Here is a 16,965-nt window from a genome sequence, read left to right on the forward strand (position 1 = left end):
TTATCGTACCCGGCTGGGGCGTCGGTGAATGATGATATCGACGCGACCTTGTGCTCTGTCTCCTATACATCATTTGACAATGCTGTCGAGTTGGTGCGGAGGGCGGGGCGCGGGGCATTGATGGCTAAGGTGGATGTGGAGGCGGCGTTTAGATTGCTTCCCATTCACCCGGATTGTCATCATTTACTTGGTTGCTACTTCGACGGGGAGTTTTTTGTGGATCTCTGTTTGCCTATGGGTTGCGCTATATCTTGCGCATACTTTGAAAAGTTCAGCACGTTCCTGGAGTGGGTGGTCCGGAAGGAGTCGGCCGGGGGTGCGGTGGTACACTACCTAGACGACTTCTTGTGTGTCGGCCCGGCAGGGTCGGGGCGTTGTGGGCAGATACTGAAAGTGTTCCAGTGGGTAGCACATAAGTTTGGGGTGCCGTTGGCGGCAGATAAAACGGTGGGACCGGTAACGTGCCTCAGTTTCCTAGGGCTGGAAATTGACTCGGTGCGCGGGGAGTGCAGGTTGCCGCTTGACAAACTGCACGCCCTGCGGGAATCGGTGGATGCGGTGGCAAAGGCGAGGAAGGTGACGTTGAGGGGTTTGCAGTCGTTGATAGGGAGCCTTAACTTCGCTTGTCGGGTGATTCCCATGGGGAGAGTTTTTTGCCGGCTGCTGGCTCACGCAACGAGCGGGGTGAAGCGGCCGTCGCACTACGTGAGAGTTTCAGCTGAGATGAGGGCTGACTTAAAGGTGTGGGCGCGTTTTTTGCGGGATTTCAATGGTCGGGTGTTTTTCCGGGTTCCGGTGGGGTCCTCGGAGGATGTGAGACTGTTCACGGACGCTTCGGGTAGCGTAGGGTTTGGGGCCTTTTTCGCGGGTCGGTGGTGCGCGGAGGAGTGGCCGGTGGCTTGGAGGTCGAGCCCGCTGATTAGGAACCTGGCATTCCTGGAGTTCTTTCCAGTGGTGGTGGCGGTGACGCTGTGGGGTGGGGACCTTGCTAACAAGAAAGTAGTATTTTATTCGGATAATATGGCAGTGGTGCAGGCCATTAATGGCTTGTCCGCGTCCTCGTTGCCGGTTGTTCGATTGCTAAGACAGTTGGTGTTGTTATGCATGTCATTTAACATTGTGTTCAGGGCTAAGCATATTCCGGGTTTGGAAAACGTTGTGGCTGACGCGTTGTCTCGTTTTCAGTGGGATCGTTTTCGGGAGGCGGCACCGGAGGCGCAGGAATCGGGACACGCTTGCCCGGAGGAGATGTGGCAGCTCGCGACATCCTGCTTGGGGAGTACATAAAACATTCGCTGGCCCCGGGCACATGGTCTTCTTACGTTAAGGTTTGGCGGGTTTGGGATGAGACGGTGCTTCTGTTAGGCTCGGATGTCTCCGCATCTAGCCGGTTGGATGTATTGTTATGGATTCTGTGCCGTTTGTTTGCTGAGCGTTCCTCCCCCTCCATGGTGGATAGGCACCTCGCGGCCCTGGCGTTTCTCTTTAAATTCAATGGTTGGGTGGATGTGACCAAACATTTCCTGGTAAGACAAGCGGTGCGGGGCTTTCGGAAAGGTAAGAAGGTTCGGGATGAGAGGAGGCCGGTTTCATTTCAGGTTTTACAAGGTTTGGTGGAGCGGTTACCGGACATATGTTTTTCGGGGCACGAGGTGGCTCTGTTTGCAACGGCGTTTGTATGGGCCTTTTTCGGGGCCTTTAGGATTGGGGAATTGGTCAGTGCAAGCAAGGCGGGTAATGGGGGACTGAGATTGGAGGACGTAGCGGTGTGTTCGGACAGGGTGAGGATACGGTTGGCCCGTTCCAAGACGGATGTCTTTGGGAAAGGTTGTGCGGTTACACTGGGTGCGTTGCCGGGATCGGGTGTGTGCCCTGTGGCCTGCGGGGCCAGGTTCCTGGAGTTAAGGCCGGAAGTCAAGGGTTGCTTTTTAGTGCATGCAGACGGTTCAGCGCTGTCGCGCTTCCAATTTACTAAGATTTTTCGGTTGGGGCTAAAGGGGATGGGGTTAGACCCCTTACAATTCGGAACGCACTCCTTCCGCATTGGGGCGGCCACGGAAGCCGCACGGCTGGGTTTGGGGAACGAGCGGATCAAGCGTATCGGTCGTTGGGAATCGATGCGGTTTCGATCGTATGTACGCCCAGACAGGTTGGTGTGAACTTAACAATATGGGGGTGCAGCTGGGCTGCTGGGGTGATACTTACTGTTGTTTTTGTCTCTCCTAGGTTGGACGGCATGGATAATTGGTCATTCTTACGTCTATTGGGCTCAGAAGAGAGCTGCAGTTCGAAAGAATGGGTTACAGCTGGGCTTTCCTTTGGAGCAAGTGGAGATATACTGGTTTGGGTATCGGGGCTTCGACTGGCGGAGCGTCAGTGGGGAACTTTTTCGCAAGGTGACGGGTCGGGCATTGCCAGACGTGGTGGTGATCCACGGCGGGGGTAATGACCTGGGTCTGGTGCCGCTGCGCGGCTTGGTAAGGCAAATGAAGCGAGATGTGGATCGGCTGCGGGACCTGGTCCCTGGCGTGACAGTGGTGTGGTCGGAGATGGTGCCTCGGTGCAGGTGGAGACACGCCAGGGACACGGCCGCGGTAGCACGATCCAGGGGTAAGATCAATAAGATCATGGCTAGTTTTGTCCGGAGAGTGGGGGGCGTAGTGGTACGGCACAGGGAACTGGAGGAGATGTTACCTGGTTACTTTAGGTCGGACGGTGTGCACCTTTCTGATGTAGGTTGCGACTTATTCAACTTAGGCTTGCAGGAGGGGATCGCGCAGGCCCTATTTATGTGTGGTGGGGGTCGCACATGAGCTTAAGGGGTCAAGTCATGTGCTGTGGCGGAAATAGGGCTTGGGTAAACTGGCTATTTGGGGGTTATGAATGTGTTATGCCAAGTTCTAGGCTGGAGTAGGACGGAAGTTAAAGTGTTTGGTAGGTTCTAGCCCGGAGGTGGCGACGAACCTAGGGGTGTAGGGGTGTCTGGGTACACCCCTGCAGGTAAACAAATGTTGGGGGCCTCTTTGGTAGGCCAGGTATTATTCGTTATGTATCAATTGTTATGTTTGTATTGTTTTGGTAGGGTCATTGTCGGGGGTATTTGGGATCGAGAGGAACGGAGTTATTACTGTTGACAATGACCCTAAATTGTTAATTTAAATAATTTTATAATTAATAAAGCTGTGGACGTTATACTCCAACAGAAGAAGCGGTGTCTGTGTTTTATTTATAATTTTGCACATGCCGAATAACGTCTGTGCACATGTCATGTAGCCCACGGAGCAACGCAGGGGGGGAGTGGGCCTTGACAGGGCCAGAAAGTTGGCAGGTGAACTGGAGTTCAAGGGGTGGGCCTAGCTAGTGTGGGGAGGAGAGGGTTAGTTTAAATAGCGGCCATTTTAGGTTGAGGCCATCTTAATCTGAGCTGCCCTTACCTGTGAATTGTCCCTCCCACCCTCCCTTTATGTTATGTCTTGGGGTAGTTCCCGTTTGGTCACAGCGGCGGGAAATAGGGCTTGGGTAAACTGGCTATTTGGGGGTTATGAATGTGTTATGCCAAGTTCTAGGCTGGAGTAGGACGGAAGTTAAAGTGTTTGGTAGGTTCTAGCCCGGAGGTGGCGACGAACCTAGGGGTGTAGGGGTGTCTGGGTACACCCCTGCAGGTAAACAAATGTTGGGGGCCTCTTTGGTAGGCCAGGTATTATTCGTTATGTATCAATTGTTATGTTTGTATTGTTTTGGTAGGGTCATTGTCGGGGGTATTTGGGATCGAGAGGAACGGAGTTATTACTGTTGACAATGACCCTAAATTGTTAATTTAAATAATTTTATAATTAATAAAGCTGTGGACGTTATACTCCAACAGAAGAAGCGGTGTCTGTGTTTTATTTATAATTTTGCACATGCCGAATAACGTCTGTGCACATGTCACGGTACTTCCGGGAGACTCCCACATTTTGCCTGCAGCTCCCTGACACCCTCATATCATGTGTAATATCCCGGAAATCACACACACAATCTGACATGCAATCTGTATTGATTACCAGGATATTGTACATGATTTGAGCCCCCTTCCCACACTCTCACTAAGCAGGGGCCTTAAAGGGTTGCCGGCCCTTTAAGAGCCGACTATCAGCCAGCAGGGAGGAAGTGATGTCTGCCTGTCACTTCCTCCCTGCTTCACAGAGAGCCGCACAGGAGGACTAGAGGGAGGAGAAAGCATGGAGTCAGGAGGGCACACAGCAGCATGGAGGCAGCAGAGAAACACAACAGCATGGAGGCAGAAGAGAGGCTGGAATGAGCTGCCACTGCATGCTTACTTCCATCAGCCTCAGCCAGGACCAGAGCATCAAGCAAGCCACCCTCTAGGAGACAAAGGTAAGCTAACAGAAGTGTATCTGAATGTTTGTGTCAGTGTGTGTGTATCTGAGTGTTTGTGTCAGTGTGTGTATCTGTGTGTCAGTGTGTGTATCTGTGTGCCAGTGTGTGTTTGTGTCAGTGTGTGTATCTGTATGTAAGTGTGTGTATGTCTGTTTGTGTCAGTGTGTGTATGTGTATGTGTCAGTGTGTGTGTTTTTGTCAGTGTGTGTGTGTATCTGTATGTCAGTGTGTATCTGTGTGTTTGTGCCAGTGTGTATGTATCTGTATGTCAGTGTATGAGTGTTTGTGTCAGTGTGTGTGTATCTGTATGGCAGTGTGCGTATCTGTGTGTTTGTGTCACTGTGTATCTATGTTAGTGCGTGTGTTTGTGTCAGTGTGTATATCTGTATGTCAATGTGTGTATGTGTGTGTTTGTGTCAGTGTGCGTGTATCTGTATGTCAGTGTGTGTATCTGTGTGTTTGTATCAGTGTATGTATCTATGTTTGTGTCAATGTGTGTATCTGTATGTCAGTGTGTATCTGAGTGCTTGTGTCAGTGTGTGAGTATCTACATGTCAGTGTGTTTGTGTCAGTGTGTGTGCATCTGTATGTCAGTGTGTGTATCTGAGTGTTTGTGTCAGTGTGTGTGTGTGTGTGTATCTGTATGTCAGTGTGTGTATCGTTATATGTGTGTTTGTCAGTGTGTGTGTATTTGTATGTCAGTGTGTATCTGTATCTGTGTGTTTCTGTCAGTGTGTGTCTATATGTATGTCAGTATGTATCTGAATGTTTGTCAGTATGTGTGTGTATCTGTATGTCAGTGTGTGTTTCAGTATGTGTATCTGTATGTGTATGTATGTGTTTCTGAGTGTGTGTGTATTTGTGTGTATGTGCCAGTGTGGGTATCTTTGTGTGTATGTGCCAGTGCATGTATCTGTGTGCCAAATTGTATTTATATGCCACTGTGTATCAAGTTGTGTATGTGTCAGTGTGTATATCTGTGTATCAGTGTAGGTATCTGTGTGTCAAGGTGTGTGCATGTGTCCGTGTGTTAATAGTGTGTGTAAATAGTTGTAATAATATGTTGTGTATGACTGTGTGTGGGGGCCCGCGTGTAGGGAGAGTATGGGGGTGGGGAGTGCAGCCACTTCCCTGAAATGAGTTTTTGCATGTTGGGATGTCTGAGCTCCAGGCGAATGCTTGTTGGTACCTATACGCCCCCAGCTGTCCCTATTTAGGAGTTACACAACTATTTTGGAAACAAAGCCCTCTTCCAGTTTTCTATCCTAATGTCCCTCTTTTCTAGGAACTCATTATGTATTGTTATTGGTAAGTCCTCTAAAATTTCCCAGAACAGCCCCATCTTAGGCCATACCCCAACGTTCACCCTTAAAATTGGTTAAAAAATGGCTTTATTCATACATAGACATTTCAGGGCGTGCCCTGATCGATGTACAGTGGCATGTAACTTTAGATTTAACAAGTAAACACAATATAATGTACACGCAGGTCCCAGCGAAGAATGCATGGACAACATTTGGACAATGGTAGGTATTATACAGAAATGGTGTTTGATCATGCTTAACACGTTAGAGTAGACATTGGGTGACCGAGTTGCGGCTTAAAGATAGGTATTCTTATAGTTTGCATGTTGTGTCAGCCTGTTGGTCACTTTTAATACGTCCTTGCCGCCTGTGGGCCTCATCCCTGAAGAGATGGTTATGGCTATCGGACCGACTTTAGTGATCATTTGCTGTTTATGAGTGTTTCTTGTTCGTGTTTTGTGATGTCGTGGTAGAGGTGTTTGCCTCCAGTCTGATGTGTGAGTGTGTGATGCATTCGTTAGTAATCTCGGGTTGAGGTGGGCTACATCTGTTATTCGAACAGTTTATGAATCGTTGTCGGAGAACTTAGAGGAAAGATGAGTGAGAGATAAGAGAAGAAGATGGGGGGGAAGGAAGAAGAAAGAAGAAATAACACCCTTAAAATTGAAGTATCCCTATTTGTCCATTTGAAATGTTGAGGTATGTAATGTCCTGACAGCTGTGTAAAAATAATATTCCTGAAATGGGTCTCTTTGCTGCAAAAACATGTCTCAATCCATCATGGAGGCCATTTCCACTCATACAACAGCCCAGCAGCCTCCTTCCCACAGTCTGAATGCCCTCTCCACCCTGACCTCCTCTGTCCTGGGAACTTCCTGGTACAGTAAGGCTGGGCAGACAGAAAGAAAGACTGCAGTATGTCCGCATAGGAGGGAACAGCTGGCAGCAAGGAGGTAGAATCAGAGAGGGGAACACCCCTGTTAACAATGTACACATGATCTGCCAGGTTGTCACGTATTCATCCGCACATGAAAATGTGGTTAATGGCATTTACTGTCTCGACAGGAAAAGTTGTACCGAGCAACATTACCGTCCTGACAGGAAAAGTTGTGCCAAGCAGCAATCATGCACATGGAAACCTGGTAATTACTTTTGGGGTCAAAGGCCGGTCATGGCCAACCAAATCCACAAGAGGGTTTGTGCTGAGCAGCAATCATGCACACCTGGTAATTGCCTTTGGGGTCAAAGGCCGGTTACAGCCAATCGGATCCACAGGAGGGGTATTTAAACCCAGCTCTCCTCTTGCTCATTGCCCTGTGCGGTTTCATGCCTATGGTTATCCGAGAGAGCGTTCCTGATCTTGATTTTCTGGTATTTGACTTTGGCTTTGTTTTAACTTCCCTGTTATCTGGTATCCTTGACTTTTGGTATTTATAGAGGTATTTAGTAGTCTGTGTGTAAATATAATACATACATTATACCCCAACATGTTACATAGATATATCTCCTCCATGCATACACATTAAAACATACACAAACCCCTCTACTGACACAACCCAGCACAGGCATGTGTTTACATTTAGGTACACAAACACCACAAACATGTATTTACATATAAAAACATAAACCATCTGTATTTATAGAGAGAGTCAGGCAGCAACATATACATATATTTATATAAAGGCACACAGAGCTGCAAAACCAAATGTTCCTCAGATTGGTACCCTGCCTGGTTCTCTGTTAAGAGTAAATTTGTATTTGGGCTTAATTCCAGATTTGTTTAAAATTAATAAAAACCAGCCATATGAACCCACGTGTACCTTGACCCCTAAATAAATACGCACACTTACATTTTTACATATAGATTTAAATATACGTGCAAACATGAATATGTCTCTACAAATACACACACATATTAATTTATATTAATTTGTACATCATCAGGTTTGGTAGTTTTGCATAGTCAGTCAGCTAATTTTAAATTGTAAGATCTGAAATGGCAGTTCATGAAGGCGCACTTTTTATTAATGTGTGTTCTGTCCATTTTTTTTTTTAGCAGCCCAGTAAAACAATAGGTTCTTGCATGAAATAAACATACACATTCACACATTTGGCTATTTTAACAGATATTTTTTTTATATATTTACACATGTACAAGGCATTCATGCGCACACCACACTTCTAAGTTAATATATATTTCATATCCATCTGTCTGACCTTCTGTCTACCTATCTGATGTTTTTATGAATTCAAATTCTGGAATTTGGCCCATCAGGACTATGGGCCTCAGGCCCATGAAGCCTTTAATCCAGCACTGGTTTGATTCCAGGCTTGCTGATTGATAGAAGAAGGAGGTGGAGTTTACACCCTGGCTAAACAAGCAAATGTCTTGGATGTGGGAGCCTTTCAAATGATGTATAGACCTGATTCTAGCACTATACCCACTTATAGTAAGCTAAAGTGCTTATGGTGCTTAGAGTACTTTTAAGCTAGGTTAATATCCAAGATCAAACTGACTCATCCTGCTCAGATAAATGCCCCGGGGGGCACTTTCTTCAGAGATGGTAAGGGCAATACATAATAATATATTCTAGAATCATCGGTGCATTGATAGCCAGTAAACAAGCAACAATAGCCTCATTCTCAAACTATGTACCGTGTTACACAATCCTGATTTAATGTTTTTCTTCTTTTTTTGCTTCTTTCATAAACTGTCATAGTGTACATTTTGAGTTTCTAAACCTCCAACAAAGTCAAACACCAAACAATAATATTTTTTGGGTCAGTGCAGAGGACGACGCTTGTAACATGACCTATGTTGCCCCCATATGGTTTAAAGTAGGTAAAAGGTGGTTGAAGCTGTCTATTTACGTTGGTCTTCAAAACTCATGAATTGAACCCAAATCACTAACTGATGTGGACAGAGTACATCTGGAAAACACCACTCAAGCTGTCTGCATCAACCTGAAGGGAATCTGACACTTAAAATAATTTAGACTTGTCTGGACCAGTTATGTAAAGGCCGTTGTGTACCAATGTTTCCTTTACCTTATTGGGTCTACTGCCCACCTTGTCCGCACTTGTCAAACTTGCCTGTGTTCCTCTGTGATTTTGACAAACAAAAGATTGCTTAACTGTGCTGGCATTCCAATTGCCAGTTTCTGGGCATACACTGATAACATATTTCTTGTCAACAATGTTGAATAGGATCATCTAGAGACTGGGGATTTTATAAATCTCAAATATAAATAAAATCCCTTAAAATAAAAAAGTAATTGGAAATTTGAGACATGTTCCCAAGGAGTTTTTATTCCATTTTCCTTCCCCCAGAAGCAAAGATATAGATATATAAAAAATAAATTGCACAAATTCATGACACACCCAAAATATTTCACAAGGTCTGGGACCCATGGCTTGACGGAGATACTTCTATTGCATGGTAACCTGATAGTTATACCCACACAATTGGTTCCTATGAACTCCTGGACACCTGCCCATTATCCAGAAGATAGCAGTGCCCCTTCTGATGTTCCATATCACCCACATCCTCTATACCGTTTTACTTGCCCCTCCAAATACCCCAACCCTTCCCTCTGTGGGGTGGCGCGGTGCCGCGGTACTTGGCAGCTTGAACTACTTTTAGTCTATTTTTCTTCTCAATTTTCTTCTGGCTCTTCCTTTTTCTTTTTTTCTTTCCTCTTGTTTTCCTTTTACACACTTATAGTTCCTCACACCCATTTATTCTTTCCCTCCAAGAGTTTACTCCCTACTTTACCACTTGTTTGTCTACTCACACTTTCTTACCAAGCTCCAGGGCTGAGTGTGCTGGACACAGATATTTGATGCCTTGCTATGCCATTAAAGTCCACCTATATCTATTCGTTGGACACCATTCAAGCCACGACAGGCTTTTGAGAAACTTTACCTTGACGTTTTAATGATAGCCTGACATTGACATTGTTACATTGCTAGACCTACAAGTCCCGAGAGCTGTAACTAACAGTTACTATCTATAAACCTCTCGGGAGAGGACATTCACCCGGCCTAACAAATTGCAATATCCAATACATGGCTATATAATGATGATGTACTCTTTAATATCTCAAAATGTTGTTTTCTGAAAAATATATTTTGCTTTTAGAATACAAAAAAGGGGTCCGATAAAAGCCAAGTTTGGTATTAGGGATAGAAGACTCTAACTTGGTCTGGGAAAACACCGGATTCACATGAAATGGTTTCTTAGGTGGATCAAGGTTGAACCACACTGTAGACAAGGTTAACCATTGAAGTACTCGGCTACAACTATCATGGTGAACCCCTAGTTGAGAGGTAAGTAGTAAATCTAGAATCTTGAAGTGTATACTTGCAGTCATGTTATGAGAATAAATTAAGATTAATGAAGAATTTGTATTTTTTTTTTCCCTTAGGACTTTGCTTGAGGTCCAGACGATTAAGTGTTATTCAGTAAAGTAAGAATTAGAGGCGAGTCAAATTAAAGGCCAAAGTAGTTGAACTGAAGCATAGCTCACGGGGAGAATTTTTCCACTTCAGCTATTTTGTCCCTAAATTAGAAATTCACTTTAAAATCACCTTGAAATCACCATTTCATTGAATTATATTGCGCTTTCCCATCCAAACACATTTAGATAACCGATTAATCTATTTATTGTACATTACTACGGTTCTAATGACTTAAAGGGAAACTCATTTTTCTAGAAATTATTCCATTGAATAAAACATTGAAGATCACTTGTAGCTTCTGTTAACTTTTTAAAAAAAATATTTTAAATAAAAATACAAATTTAGCAAATTACATCAGAGTTCAGTTCAGAGAAGGCAATGCCAGGGCATACATTACAATTAAAAATAATAATAATACGTCCCACTATTGAAAAGACACTGAGCTGTGTCCCATTCCATACAGACGTTCCAAGAGTATTTGCAGATATATCACTTCAGTAAATGCTGGACTCAGACTAGTAAATTGTACGTTTTTCACACATTTAGGAGCAAACAGACCCCAGGCAGTTTAGCTAAGGGCACTTTCTATGTGATTAGACCTTGCGTGTAATTATAACTTTGTGTTAATAAAGGTTGGAGGAAGCTGGCATTTTCAATAAAATAAATAAAACCCAGGGAGAAAACACTGATTTAATATAGCTTAAGACACACAAAGTTTTGTTCACTAAACATCAAACTCTAGAGTATTAAATACTGAACTGCACAATTAAGGCTAAACTTGTACCACAGGACAGGCCACAGCTTGGCTCTCCTTGCCTAAATGTTGCAGTCAAAAGTTTGAATGGTCAAGAATTCAAAGGGAATTTCAAAATCTAGGCCAGACTAGTTGACATAGAAGAACTTTTCCAAGTCGGCAATTTTTGCCTAAAATTTGGAAGGCACTTTGACTTCATGACCGTTTACACTTTAGTAAATAATCATTGGGAAAGTAGCCTCCAATACACAATTGTGTATCTACTTCCAAATAGACAAAAAGTTTGTATTTCTTTTTTTTTGTGTGAATTATTCTCTATGAGTAAATGTAAAAATAAAAAAAAAACATAGATGTGAATTAAAGTTATTAATCTAATCAATAATTATAATATAATCTGGTAAAAATGGAAATCTGTTACGTTAATGGATAGCAGTTATGTTGTCATATGCCTAGCCATCATATTAGATAAAAATAGCAAACATTGGATCAATTCTTACATTAAAGGAACACTATAACTTTAAGAATACAAAAGTGTATTCCTAACACTATCGTGTCCCTCTGCACCCCCCCCCCCTCCACCTGGCTCAGAAAGGGTTAATAAACCCTTACTGTACACACCCGATTCTAGCACCAATCTCCCTTGACGCTGGGGCGATGCTCTGCCTCCTTCAAAGTCACCCGATGGGTGCATTAGGCCCTCCCCTTTGAAAAGCTTTGCCTTAATTCTCTCCTACTGGGACTTAACTGATGCTGGATGTCAACATGCAGAGCGTGAGTACGTCCATCATCAATTAGGCGACCAAAAGTTGCTTAACCGCCAGGATTGTGTGATTGACGGTCACTAGAGGCAGTCTTACCTCTGCAATGATTCACATTGCAGGACTAAGGGGGGCAGGGACAGTGCACCCAGACCACTTCAATGAGTGCCAATGGTGTTCCTTTAAAGCATTCTGTCTATATCATATAATTATTTCGCTATTGATAAAGCAATTTATCTACCTAATTAGACGGGTTAAACTATAAGCAGTCTGCTTGGAAGATCTGAGCAAATGAACAGTTCATCAAACAGCTCAGATCTCTGGTCAACCCTAGTGGACCTGCTGTTAGTCCTGTTTTATTTTATCTGTGGTCTGACTCAGAAGGGATACTTTGGGAACTTGCAGCAATCCAACCAGTGTTGAGTTCCTTTTGACATTGTCTGCAGGGGGTAACATTTGATGCATTGCACATCTCAGTGTCTTAGATGCACAGAAACCCTGCTGGGTTCAGCTGTGTATTGAGCCAGTCAGAACTGGATAAAAAGTAAATACCAAAGGCTATAATTTTAAGGTAGCAAATAATAACCCCTCAAGGACTACTCATGTAAATATACATAATAACAAACCAGCCTTTAACGATGTTATATATCAGAATGGAATGTCCTCATATATGGAATCAACTGAAAATGCAATACTGGCATGGGATCTTTAGGAACCAGACTGTGATAGTTAAATGAGATTGGTCACTCAACTGGAATTGACACCATTGAATAACACATTGATAATTACCTATATTGTGTATTAAAGGAACTATCCAAGCCAACCCATTGTAATCAGTCAAACCATTTTAGATCAGTTTGACTTCTTACCTGCGGTCTGCCAGGAGCCGTTCCCTGTCTTCACTACTTCAGTCAGAAAGCCAGGAGATGCTAAGCAGTTGCTTCTGTTAGTTCTCTTTCCTGGGCACTGCATGAATGGGGCTCCTGGTGCTCCCCAGCTAGGAAGTCAAAGCATTCTAAAACAGGTAGACTACTTACATTTGTGGTGGTGGTGGTTGGTGGTGGTGTGGGGGGTTGCCAGGACACGATAGTGGTTTGTGCGTGGAGTGTCCCTTTCACGTTTGTTTCCATAAGATGTCCCAATTTCTTTTACATTTGGATCAATCATTCAGCAACTTACTCATCAAAACATCATCAAGTTCAGACAAGGCAAAGTTAGGGCAAACATTGTAAATGACGAGGAGAAATAGAAATATTCTGTTATTTACTATAGTGAGTCTGCAAAGTGAATTCAAAGTGAATTTCAACTCCAGGGCCAATATAGCCGAACTGGAAGCATTGCTGACTTGGAGAATTTTTCCAGTTTGGCTGTTTTGACCTTAAATTTGACACTTTAATTTAACACTTTAGTGAATAACCCTTGTTTGATTCATTTCTCCCCTTCTGTGTTTGTTTTTCTATGCTGACTGCCGGGAGCATGGGGCAGAGCTTATAACATGACTGACAGGGAGCTAAGTTGCAGAATATTTTTTTTTGATATTGAAATGGTGTAATTCCCACCATTCTTGGTCAGTCAGTGTCTAGTTAAGGGTGATGAGAGTTAAACATCCATTTCATTTTCAGGGTGCACACTAAATTGACTGTCCATCAGTGTTTCATAGGTATGTTTGTGATGCTGCTAACATTAAATCCTATCATTCTCAGTCAGACAAAAGCTTGATGCGAGTGATGGGGGTTACAGTCCACAAACTGTCCAGATCCGTATTAGCTTAGACAACTGTGTGTAGAGGGTAGAGAGTGCACAGCGAAGTAGGTATTTGGGGTTCTCCACAGGATAAAAATGTGCACCATTATGAAAGGTGCTGTAACGATACTGCACTATTCAGTCTTAACATCTTTTTGAAATTTTTATTGTTGCCATATATCTAATGAGAAAATTCTTAAGGGGATCATTTACAAATTTCCGATGTAATGGCACCAGGGTTGCTTTTTCTTGCTCCTAAGTTGTGAATGCAACTCTTGCTAGACTCTTTAACATTGGGCTTGCTCCTAAAATAATCTGTAACACTTTTAAATCCCACAGATATCTGTCTCCCCAGGATAGAGCAGACACCAGCTATTAGACAGATCTCTGGGCAGGGTACCTGACTGTGTGTTCATACACTGAATTCCCAATATTCCGGGGGTGCAGTGAGGCCACACACTGCTTAGTGAGATTTATAGCAGGGATCCCCAAATGTCTGTTGTTCTTTCTTCACTAAAAAAGATTAGCAGTTCTCTTCTTGTCCAGTTTGTGCTGTGTGCTTATGGCAAATCAAAATTTGGGAAAGAAAGCAGAGGATGGAGGGTGGGGGGGACTGAAGGAGTATTCTGCTTTTTGAGCCTCCTGTCCTTGTGGGCTATTAAGGGGGGTGTCCGTCTACACCCTCACTCCCTCTCAGGTATCTAGAGACATAGCTTACCCTTGGCCAGCTCTGTGCAGGAGGCAGGGAGGGGTCTCTTTGTTTGCTGTAAGGGGCTGAGTTTCTCCTCCCAAAAAGTTTGGTAAGAAGGAGTGGGGGCAGGTTCTGTTATAAAGCCAGGCTGCCAGTGGAAGCATTGGACAAACTAAGCTCTGGGACATTCTCAGCTGCAACTTTAACACTGTATCCCAACTTGAGTTAAAGACAGTGAGTGCAGAGTACTATCGTACTCCCAAATTGCTGCACTTCTTTTTCAGCTCACTTTGATGGGGATGGGGGCTGGGAATGTGTGCCTTGTGTTGCTCCCCATATTTTTGGCTCAGGTGGGCAAAGCAGACCCCCAGAATGATGCTGCCCCATCTTTGGCCTTTGTCTTTGATGTCACCGGGTCCATGTACGATGACCTCCGCCAGGTGATCGAAGGGGCCAGTCGAATCTTGGAGCGCACTCTGAACCGCAGAACGAAGGCTATCAGCAGCTATGTTCTGGTCCCATTCCACGATCCAGGTAAGATTATGGACATCCTTACCTTGGCAATAGTTTTGGATCACAGAATCTTAAGTTTGGGGTCCAGCCACACAGTTTCCACATGTCATAGTCAGGAGTTGTCAGGAGTCGGTTTCATACAATACCACATGTAGTTTTTTTTTATTGTGCAGATTTAAGCAAATTATACATGGACAATATCAAAAGCATTTCAAAATAGCACTTTTTAGAGTAATCTAGATACAACACCAAAAGCGCATCAGAACTGCTTTTAGTAATGTATCTAGATTACTAAGGTAAGTAAATTTGCGATGCATAAAAGAGATTTTGACAATCACTACTAAAAGAAAATATCAGGTTGGACCAAATTAGATCATAGACCTATGAGTATCAAGGTCTGATTAGTAACTTTAACATAAACCCTTATTTATCTTTGTGTGGGGGCAAGCGTTTTTTTGTTTTTTATATATAAGTAAAACATGTGGCTCGTTTGCGCACATCTCATAATACCAAATAAACTCAACTTGCTGAGTGCCAGAGGAATGAGACAGGCAGGGCAAAGCCTCCTCTGGCAATTAAAGGTTCAAACCGATAAATCTAAAGTTCTTTAAATCCTAATCTATATAAAAACAAAATATAATATAAGAAAATAAGAATACGCTGTTTCTTTTGCCAACAAAAACAATGTGCTCTTTTAACTAAAATATTTTTTTGTTATATAGGATAGACTTTTTAAGAGTCAACATACTCTGGACTCCTGTAAAATTAATTGGGTACATTTTAAACCCCAGGCTGGCTTATGTTAATTGGAGTTGTAGTACATCCACAGTTGGAGGGCAGCAAGTTGGCAAATGTTTCCTAAAAATTCTGTTTTGTAATTTCATGGCATTTTTCACATGTGTTTTATGGCAAAACGTTATTGTGCTACGCTGCTTTCTTTGTTGGCATTATATACATTAACGTTTATTAGGGTATGAGGATTTGATTTTTAGGATTTTCCAGCTTTAAAAAGTAGTTTCATAGTTTTAACACTTAATCAAATATTGCGTTCTACATTAAGCTAAACTCTTTTATATTTTATTATATTGTACCTTTTCCCCCATGTTTATATTAAAGTACAAAAACTGATATTTTAAAGCATTATACGTTTGGGTAGTCCGAACATTCTTACTCGGTCAAATTATTCTCATTAGACCTACGCTGCTGCATCTTTAAGTGGTGATTTTGCAACCTCAGCAACTGTGCTGATAATTGGGGAAAAATAGATGGCTGGGCTGGAGAGATAAGAATTGCTAACTCAGACTAAACAGAGGAATTGTATTCCAACAATAATATAAGATGCATTTCGAATAAAGTGCATATGTGCATCTTGTACGGTGCTACATAACTGTTTTTGATAGCGATCCAAATTGCATACATGGTAGTAGCTTGGCAGCCCTTTCTTCAGTTTTAAAATGATTGTTATGCAATCTGTAGCAGAATATATTCAGCAGACAGACTTATTTATTGTGATCAGTTATCGGGGGTCTATTGTAGATATGCCTTTTCCAATCAATGGAATTCCTTGTAATAGTATGGGGGGGACCAACTTTGGGTCCCCCCACCATGTTTTAAAGGATCACATTTTAATGGTACTCCTGGTCTGAGAATGTCAAATCACACACTCAGCTGATGAATACCATGAAAATATGATTGATATGGAACGTCTGCTTTAGCAATAACCAAGCTGGGGCTAGGCAATGGGTCAAATGGCTTAACGATACTACTCTGGCATAAAGCAGTTATTGTGTCTAGACTGGACATATTTGAAAACGAGAGAAATCTCAATGTATCTTTCCTGGTAAAATATTTTATAAATAAATAAATCTAGCCTTGTTTGTTTATGTGTAGTGTATTTAGAAGGTATGATATTCCATTTAAAACTTATATAAATATAATTCAGTAAATACACATGCACACACACGTAAGCTTGCATACAAAGCTGTCTTGCAGTTCTCACCTTGGTGAGAATGAGTTTGTGATTGGGATTGTGTAGATTGAGATCAAATGTTGCCCATTGTGTTGCTGTGTGCTTGACCTCTCTCTCTGTTTGTTCCTTTGACACGTTCCCTTGAATCAGCTGCAGATTTGTGTTTTTCTCATTGACTTGCAGGAACCTGGGGTTGGGACAATCACAAGGCACTGTTCCTGATGTTTTTGTACACCGGACATAATGTTATTTACACTAAACCCGCTGTGCCATTTTGGGGATTACACTAGTCTGTTAAACCCTTCAGCCCCCCTTTGCCTCTACACTCTTCTCAAAATTGGCCCCGTACATATCAGAGAGGGGGACTTTGTAGCTGTATGATAGGAATCTCC

The 16,965-nt window shown here is 43.0% G+C and overlaps 1 protein-coding gene across 1 annotated transcript in view; it reads left to right on the forward strand.

Annotated features, from left to right (window-relative positions):
- The first annotated feature begins 14,278 nt into the window (after positions 1-14,278).
- The window catches only part of HMCN2 (hemicentin 2), a 207,712-nt gene continuing 205,025 nt past the window's right edge, over positions 14,279-16,965 (forward strand). The window contains exon 1 of the mRNA XM_063432432.1: positions 14,279-14,625. Coding sequence (XP_063288502.1) covers positions 14,385-14,625 — 241 coding nt within the window. The 5' untranslated portion in view covers positions 14,279-14,384. The remainder of the gene's footprint in view (positions 14,626-16,965) is intronic.

The sequence above is a fragment of the Pelobates fuscus genome, chromosome 9 (assembly GCF_036172605.1).
Source record: "Pelobates fuscus isolate aPelFus1 chromosome 9, aPelFus1.pri, whole genome shotgun sequence".
NCBI classification, from domain to species: domain Eukaryota; kingdom Metazoa; phylum Chordata; class Amphibia; order Anura; family Pelobatidae; genus Pelobates; species Pelobates fuscus.